The sequence below is a fragment of the Odontomachus brunneus genome, unplaced genomic scaffold (genome assembly GCF_010583005.1).
Source record: "Odontomachus brunneus isolate Ranch 3 - 2012 unplaced genomic scaffold, Obru_v1 Obru_scaffold_136, whole genome shotgun sequence".
NCBI classification, from domain to species: Eukaryota; Metazoa; Arthropoda; class Insecta; order Hymenoptera; family Formicidae; genus Odontomachus; species Odontomachus brunneus.
Genome location: NW_022639586.1, coordinates 241096 through 250450, shown reverse-complemented (window position 1 = coordinate 250450; position 9355 = coordinate 241096). Strand labels below are relative to the sequence as shown.

General features: G+C 34.5%; 2 protein-coding genes across 4 annotated transcripts in view; one reads left to right on the top strand and one right to left on the bottom strand.

The window, feature by feature from the left end:
* LOC116850194 (autophagy-related protein 16-1) overlaps nucleotides 1-9355 on the bottom strand; it is a 510030-nt gene that overhangs the window by 499877 nt on the left and 798 nt on the right. For both annotated transcript variants that reach the window (XM_032828179.1, XM_032828180.1), the window contains exons 2-8: nucleotides 4099-4252; nucleotides 3593-3851; nucleotides 3367-3529; nucleotides 3102-3190; nucleotides 1965-2012; nucleotides 1339-1477; nucleotides 60-168 (exon numbers count right to left, since the gene is read on the bottom strand). In XM_032828179.1, the coding sequence (XP_032684070.1) occupies nucleotides 60-168; nucleotides 1339-1477; nucleotides 1965-2012; nucleotides 3102-3190; nucleotides 3367-3529; nucleotides 3593-3851; nucleotides 4099-4252 (961 nt within the window). The remainder of the gene's footprint in view (nucleotides 1-59; nucleotides 169-1338; nucleotides 1478-1964; nucleotides 2013-3101; nucleotides 3191-3366; nucleotides 3530-3592; nucleotides 3852-4098; nucleotides 4253-9355) is intronic.
* The window catches only part of LOC116850192 (peripheral plasma membrane protein CASK), a 238178-nt gene continuing 233461 nt past the window's right edge, over nucleotides 4639-9355 (top strand). The window contains exons 1-6 of one of the 2 annotated variants that reach the window (XM_032828171.1): nucleotides 4639-4867; nucleotides 5154-5337; nucleotides 5574-5742; nucleotides 6049-6134; nucleotides 6294-6797; nucleotides 6865-8219. In XM_032828171.1, coding sequence (XP_032684062.1) covers nucleotides 8161-8219 — 59 coding nt within the window. In that variant the 5' untranslated portion in view covers nucleotides 4639-4867; nucleotides 5154-5337; nucleotides 5574-5742; ... (1 more) ...; nucleotides 6294-6797; nucleotides 6865-8160. Of the gene's footprint in view, nucleotides 4868-5153; nucleotides 5338-5573; nucleotides 5743-6048; nucleotides 6135-6293; nucleotides 6798-6864; nucleotides 8530-9355 lie in introns of both variants that reach the window. The other variant, XM_032828172.1, reaches the window with a different exon arrangement.

The window sequence follows — 9355 nt, the reverse complement described above, 5'->3', positions numbered from 1 at the left end:
ATATATATATATATATATATATATATATATATATATATAACCATATTCTAAATAATCACCTTTGGCGATATTCCAAAGCTTCACTTTTCTATCAGCACCACCAGTAGCCAGTAAGATTCTATCGGTAGGTGACCATTTAACAGCGTAAACTTCACCATCATGAGCATTCTGCAAGGATTATTAAACATTTAATATATAAGATTGCTAGATATCTTATATGCATTCAATAAGATTTTTTACATAAACACAAATTAAATATAGACTTGATTTAATAATTCATAATATAATAAAATGCAGGTTAATTTTCACTATAAAAAATCAATAATCAGGATGCACGTATTCACATGTTACTTTAAATGTACAAATTTTCCTCATAATTTAAGCTATCAAATATATCTCCGATTAAAATACTCAACTTGTGATTTAAAAATAGCGTATACTGCGAACTTTGTACGCCAAAATTAAAAAATAAAATGGATATTTCATGCAAGAACATCACATGTGCAAGGATACTTAATGCTAAACAAATAAAAATTTATATCATGATTTAGATATAATGTATTAATATATCAAAGCATATATTTTAACATTTTAACATAAAACTTAATCTAAAATTTCGCGATAACAATAATAACACTATATCTAAAATATTATATTTTGTAGGCAACATTTGCTTAATGTATGTAATTACTAAATGTATGTAAAATTTAGGAACTTAACTTTACCAATATACTGTTAATCTGTATTGTGATTTGAAAAAATCTCTTATCCAAAAAATTAAAGAATTATCAGAAAACTTGTTTTTTCCTATTCCTATTTGGCGTGAAACAATATACTTTGATTATAAAACTATACAGTTCAACTGATAAAAATAACACAGTTGAGATATTCAATGTGCAATGTACATTGGATTGTGCAAAATACAAAATAAATCTTTTTTAAATAACGAAAATTTAATAAAATTCGACATTCTGCGTATCCTCCCATACGCCTATATCCATTCATCTATACTATTTTCTACTAAAATTATTGGTTACTACTAAAAAAAAGTTTTCACATTTGGAAAGTATATACGAATATACCAAAACCAAGCAATAATTAAAACCAAATCACGAAACATTTATTTCGCTACCTAAGTAAAATACTAGTCAGTAACTTAAAAATTAATTATTTTATGCTTGTAAACGGGAATTTGTATCATTAAATACACATATATTTCGACGTACAAAGCATGCAATTCCGCATTTCGGTGTTATTGCAGGTATTGAATACTGATTCGTGTAAATACTTTCATAATAGGAGCACGCGACGAAATATTTTATATTTAAATCAACGTACAAACGTTACGGATACATTCGTTGGCACTGCTGTCGGAAGACCAGCGATTCCTTCTTTTAAGCTCGAGCGATCAGGACTGACGGGTCGCGTATCTCGTGCTGCATCTTCTAACTCTTTCTGCATCTTTGCTTGCCTCTTTCTGTAAAAAAATAAGAAACAGATATATTATTAAGTGAATGCAACGTCGTGTTCACGTCCAATAAAGTTGCAAAAGCAACTTAAAACATATATCGCAATGTAATACTTTCCATGATTATCTTGCACCATATATCTTATTGTAAAAAGCTATAGCATGTATTTTAGAATATGCCATTTTATCGTGCATATAATTTCCACTTTCGCTTCTTCCATTAGCAGAACCAATATTTCTATGAAAATATTGTAAAATAAAGATTTAGATTTTTAGGAGGTAGTAAATATTTGTTTTCTTTTCAAGTTTGTTGTCTATGTTTATATACTATATTCGCACGGGATAATATATTGAATGTACCATATAATCATCCATAGATAAAATACCTGAATCATTATACAAAGTGCAAAATAAAGTATATAGTTTCGTTAAATTACCAGCCCAAAGTTATTTAACATTAAGTGAAACGTTTCTCACTTAATTTCATTAAACTTACCCAAATTTTGATAGGGTATTCATCAAAAAGGTTGTTGGACTCGTAAAACTGAAACGAAAATGTCAAGCAGTGTGATGTGCCAGTGTAGAAAGCCCCAAAGTGACAGAATGTAAACGATTGTGTATATTCTGTAGAAAGCTTAAATATTGTATTATTTATAGCTTAAAAAAGTGCACTTATAAGAAAATTCATATATAGTCTTCTCTATTAAAAAAAAAAGAAATATATATATATACACATATATTTTTTAACAATCTAAAAATTTCATTGCTTGCATTTCTTGTCTATAAAGAAAGAGAAAGAGGGGGAGAACCTTTATCTGATTTAATAAATACTTATAAAATGAAATGCATATCACATAATTAATAAACAAGTAGTTTACATTCCGAAATTACGTAACATGCATTCTAATTACTTTAATTAACAGCAATTCCAATAATTTAAGAGAACAAACTTGAAAAGATTTATTGCATATTAACATATATCATTTTAAGCCAAAATATACAAGATAAAAAATATCTTTTAGAACTATGCGTGTATAAGATTTTATAAGTGTGAAGAGTAGAATAAGTTTTCCCATAGAAAGATTGTGCTAAAGAAAAATAAAAATTTTAAACACAAGATTATTTCTTAAATAAATTAAGGCACTCTCATGCAAATCTATGCATTACGGCACAAGACACATATGCAATATATGTATACCAAATCAACTAAAGTCCATGCAGAAAAATTGATAAAAATTCTGAAAGCTAACTAGATAGTCAAAAATATTTGTCATAAATATACGCTTACAAAGAAGTGCAAAATATTGTAATAAATAGGCAAAACTGTACATACATATTGCCACAATACATAAAAATCAAGTTAGTAAGTAAATGTAGAAGTATTTATTGCTATATGGAAATTTAAATTTATAAGAAAATATTACAAAGTTAATATTAAGACATTAATAAAATAACCGTTTTATTGTAATCACACTTTATTATATTACTAAACTGCTATAAAATGCTCTATATTCTATCCAAGCAATAAAAGAAAGAAAGCGATATCCATAATGTCTACAATGTTTGCAACTATAATTCTTATTTTTAATTTCTAAAACGCATGATAAGTAGTATTGTTAACATGTGTACTCACCTCAAAAAGTTATCGTTCTCCTCATTCATTTTCTCTGCATCTCTGGCCTTGTATTTTATTAATCGTTCGATCAACTGCCGATTTTCTTCCTGTACATTCAAATAAATATCAGTCTTTTAATACAGGAAAGTAATATTTCCTAATTACAAAGAAATAGCTACAAATAATTTAGTCAACTTATTTAAGCAATGTATAGTAAACATTCATAACTCTTAATATATTTTTTAACGTCATACAAAAAAGAAAGAGGCATTATGTTAAATACCTGTGTTTTCCTGAGCTTCTCCTCTAAAGATGCAAAAGCAAGTTGCAAAGCTTGGTGTTCATCCTTGAGCATCTGATTAATACCTTCCAATTCCTTCTCTCTGCCAAGGCATTTGGTTATGTCTATGCGTAGGTTAGTATTAACTTCATGACTTTCTGCAAGACTGAAAAAGAACAATCAATAATGGTTAGTTTAATATATGTATAAAAATAAAAAGACAATTTACCTGATATCCTTTGCGTGAAGTTCCTTTGCCATTTCCTGTAGTTTGTTATTAAGATCTACTATTTGTTGCGTATGTTCACCTTTTCTCTTATGTAGCATCGCTAGTTCTTCTGCTTGTTTTAGAAGTCTTGCCTCAAGATCTGGATTTCCACCTAAACCAATACTACCACTGGCTACCTCACGACGAAGAGTTTCATTTGCTATTGTCAACTGCATGTTAGCACCACGCAATGTGTTTGCATTTTCAAATAATCTATTGTCTGCAATACAAAGGTATCATGAGTATAAATGTACATATAAATTAACTCAATTTACAGACTAGTGAAACTCTGAATATTCTGTGCAGAAACCAACATAATATACAATGCATATCTATAAGCGACATCAAATAAAGTATAACATATGTCAAGTAAGCGTGCTACGTAGCAACAGCTCTGTGCCAAAAAGAATATAATGACACATGTATTATGTCGGCTCGATGTAAATGAGCATGTATATGAAACTTACGTAGGCTAATAAGATCTGCAAAACAGTTTGTTTGAGATCTGTTCCTTTCACGTAACTGCGAAATTAAATCTTTCCTCCAGTTGATGTCTTCCCGTGCAACGAGTGATACACCTGCTTCCAGTGTAGTCATTTTTGCTCGACTAAACCGTGTGTCCTGTCGAAAGGAACGCTACCGGTTTGAACCTTGATGAAAGCTGTTCTCGACGTGCAGATGGAAATGACGCTCTTGATGATTATTACACCATAATTGTCTGTCCTCACGTATATTTGATAACTTCGTCAAGTGAATCACACGCGACTATCAGTCGCTGTTAACATTCAAATATCTCATAACAATCACATGACATCGTCGTGCTCGCGCGAATATTTTTAATTATGAAAATAGCTATCCTAACCTAAACGTGTTACGTACCAAACACTACGCTGCTACTTTGAAATTATTCGGTATCGCTGCACACATCGATACGCCACTACCGGTTACAATCGACATGACATCGTTGCGATATATCGATGTCATAAAGGTTAGTTTTGCGTACATAATGGATGCGAGTTGCGCCTGCTCGTTTTCTCTCTGAACCACCCGAGAAATACTTCTCTTATCGAATGCCAGTAAAATGAAACGTTAGTATAAGAAAATACAACAAATAAAAACGTAAATAAAAACGTAAATTTTTTGTTGAAAATTTTACAACATTAATATGCATCGCCCACTACAATAAGGAACAGTCATCAAGTTGATTGCAGTTGATGAAAGAGATTCCCGCTTATCGTATGTTTAAACTTTTAATTTATTAATTATAACAAAGATTTGTTGCTATTAAAAAACATTTTCAATTTGCTTATTAAGACGTAAAAGGAATAATATAAAGAATTGGTGTAGTTTGTTGGTTAGAGTTTACATGTTTGTTTATACTTTAATTGAATGTATTTTTTCATATATTAGTAATAATTTAGTTTATATGTTAACTCATAATATCGATAATAGCTATAAAAAATTATACTAATGTATTTAAAATAACATGTGATAATGTGTATGACTTTTTATTTTATTTTAGGAATAAGTTTTTATATAGATATTTTCAATGGCCTAATTAAAGTGTATAGTCAATTTATTTCATAACACATATATATGAATGCTTATTGGACTTATATAATGAAATATCAAAACAGATATAGGAAGAAATGTTCCAATAAAAAATCCAATATTAGTGTTTTGAATCATGCGGTACAAAAAAACAGGTACTTGATATAATTATATTTCATAAATATATATATATATATATATATATATATATATATATATATATATATATATATATATATATATATGTGTGTGTGTGTGTGTGTATTTTTTTTTATATTGACTCTATCAGATCGATTTAATATTATACAAAGTATACATTCAAAATAGTGCATAATAGTAATTGTAGATAGAAAATTATATACTTCTGAATGTAAAATCATACAAATTTTAGAAAGAAATTTAAATGGAAACGTAAATGGATTAATGGACATAAAATCGTGTATAATAGAAAATGCAAAGAATATAAAATAATTTCAGTGAAAATTAATCCAACTGAATATGTCATTTACTCAGTACTTAATACTGGTGTTAATATGAACCTAGGAGTAGCAGTAATCATGGTATGTATAAACAAGAATTGATAAGATATTTTAGTTCTTTAACCAAGGAAAAGATACTATAAGTACCATAAATTTAAATATTTATGTGTGGTACACAAGAGATAACTGGCATTAGTGGTGTGTACATACATTGAATGCCATCTCTCCCTGCCTTATCATTTCTAGGTAAAAAGAGAGTATTCTATCTAGAATATAATTTTGCACAATATTTACCTCTCTCTCTCTCTCTCTCTGTTAATTAAATTGTTTAAAGATCTAACACAATGAACAATTAATTTAAGATTTACTATGTGCATTTATTCTTAGATAACATGCAGTATACTTGGTCTTTCCAATAAATTGGCAATAGATCAAGTAAAGAACGTCTATATTAATGAGTGGGAAAAAGCCGGGTGAGACTTAAACGAATGTTTAATTTACTTCTTGTTTTGTATTTTAAATGTTTTAGTTTAATTTTACATAAGTATTTTTATGCATTTCAAGGAAAATTCAAAACAAATCTTTAACATATATACTAATATGTTTATAATGAGCATTTTTTAATTATGTAGAAAGATTATATTCTTTGTACGAGGGCACAATCACAAACACTTAAAGTATATCGAAAGAGAAGCCAAATTTGTGAGCTTAGACACACACGCCATTTGTCACAATGGTACAATGTTGGTGTTATCGGTATTTGGACGCAAGGAAGAGATCGAGTATATCTTCGATGGGCTTTCCTATATACAATAATGTGTGATAAGCAGATATTTCCTTTTCTGATAATTTCACAATGTAATCTATTGAGAGAGAAAAAGAGAGAATGAGAAAAGCAAAGGAGAAGGAAAGAATAAAAGATGAAAATATTCTTTATAAAATTTCAGTTTTTTCTATGTATGTAGCCTAGCTTCACTTTCGATATCGCATTAAATGCGATATCCACGATTGAATTCAAACTGGACATGACACCAATGTGTTGCTACACTATGAAGCTCTAATAATTCCATTACGTTTTCGCTCATCACACTCTTCTACATCGACAATCGATACCCGATATCATCCGGACAAGATAGGTATATGTCCAGATTTTAGTACACATCGAGCAATCTGACTGAACTTATAATCTTGTCCAATCCACAGGAACCAATCGTCAAAGGAAGGCTTCCACCGTTATGAACATGAGAATATTGCATGTCAAGAGCACGAAAAAAGCCATTGTTCGCGGTCAGCTGATACCATCACAGCTGCTGGTAAAGAGCGGTGCCACCGAGAAAGACCAGGCGATGATGTCCCGACCGACAGCGCGGATCGCCGTCGAGAGGTTCACGAGTGTCAATCTAGAAGCGCGCTACGCACGTTCAACGGGGAAGCAGCGAAGGAAGTAAAGGATACGTTAAAGCGCAAAAGGTTGCGAGTAAAGAGAGGCAGGCGCCACGCCCGCCCCTCCATGTACAGCGTGGTCACAGAGGGGGCGTCGGCGGAGAACGGCTGGCGGTCGGCGCAGCCGCTCGCCGCGTTTTATGCAACCAGTCTTGCTTCGGAGCGAGCGAATCCACTTCCCCGGCCTTTGACAGACGGGGTAGCGTGTGCAGTGTCACATCGGTTTGTCCACCGTCGTTCGTCGGTCGTCTCTCGCCTCGACCCGTAGTCGTACGACCGGTAACGTGCGTGCTCGCGCGCCCCGGCGAGGAGACACCACACCGGCCCCACGATCCGGTTCCTCGCCGCGCTCAACGCTAGGACACAGAGGCCTATCTACAAAGTCTGGCATAACACTACACCGCTTTGTTTTCTGCGTGCGTCCTGACATTGCCGGCGAGGCGAGCGAGGATAAGCGAGCGAGAGCAAGCGTGCGAATCAGCAAGCGAACGAGCGCGCCTCGAATAGCGACGAGGCGGTGTCGGCGGCGTTCCCACCGACACCGTATCGCTTCGCGCAGAGCTGCGCCGCGTACGATTCACGATCGCACCCCACCGCAACCGAACGGTGTGGGCTCGTGTCCGTCGACGGAGTGCCAGTGTGACGACGGTCGGTCGGTCGGTGGTGTGCTGGCACACCGAGTGCATTATCCACGACTGTGTGTGCGTGCTTATGTGCGTGACGTGTGCGTAAAAGCGAAGCGGAGCCCAGAGGTGGAACGCGCGCGCGAGCAAGAGAGAGATAGATAGGAGCAGAGAGGAGAGGGACGACGGCGAGGCGGCCGTGAATCCTCGATACGTGGCTACGCTCACGCCGCGCGTACTTCGCGCGACACGAATACAACGACGACGACGACGACAACGACGTCGTCGACTTGGGGACTACGACTGGAGCGAAAGGCGCGTACCCGCACGCGCTACGAATTATCACGCATTCGTGTAACCGCGACGTGTCTCCTGGCGCGTGCAGGTTCCTAGCTCCTAGGTCGACTCCTTCGACCTCCTCCTCGTCGTCACCATGGCGGACGACGAGGTTCTCTTCGACGATGTTTACGAGCTCTGCGAGATTATCGGCAAGTGAGTAACGAGAATCCTACAGAACGAGGAGAGCGAGAATGAGAGAGAGAGGGAGAGAGCGTGTGGGTTTACGATAGATAGAGAGGGGTATAAGGAGGTACTGCGCGAGAGAGAAAGCGCGATGCGATTGGATGAACGACGGTGGGCGGAGGTACCTTGAGCGTGTCGGTCGCGTGCGTCAGTGTGCGGATGTGTGGATGTGCGCGAGCCTCTACGTCTGTGTGACCCGTTGATAAGAGATATGATGCCTGTGTACGTGCATCGCTCGTACATTGGTGTGATACGGAACGAGTGAGTAACGACGCGTAAGGTAGGAGAAAGAGAGATGCAAGTCGAATGAAGAAGACGAGCCGGGCGCGTCGTGTGCACGAGTTCCTGTCTGCTTCAAATTTCCACCTTTGTCGAATTCCAGCCAGTAAACTTGACCCACCACCATACAGAAAAATATTTTATTCATATAAATGTTAAACTTGCTAATGACGAATTAGATTCGATGCACTAGTGTGCATTAAGACCGTTATCATATTCCGTTCTTATATTTAAGATCGTCTCAAGTTTGCCTCTGAATGTTCCATAGCTAATGAAACGATTTGTACAACATTTTAAGATGAGTTTGAGACGATTTTAAATATAAGAACAAACTATATAAATCGACTTAAATATAAGAACATACCGAAAGAAATATAATAATGATATCGGCCTTAGTGTGCCTTTTTTACGCGCACTAGCGCATTCAGTCGAATTCGCCATAAGATTCAGAATGTGTTTTAAATAAATTGTATGTTTGTAATGAATTTATATGATATATCTACAGATGTATGAACTTTTTTTATGAAAAATTTGAAACAATCAACATTTACTTGAATCTAGTATATATTTTTCTGTATGCATCCATGCTTGCGAAACAAATTTAAAAGTGTATCGTTTCCCCCCTTTTTTATATATATGCATATGCTATATAATACAAATAAATTTGTATAATCTTAATCTATTTGCATGTTGTTATTATAAGCCAATCATTAAATCCTGGAAAATAATATACTAACATTATGTTATCTAACAATAACATTAACAAACAAACAATTGTGTTGTTTATTATAATATGAAAATTTCAAAATTTGTGAAAAGAATCTTGA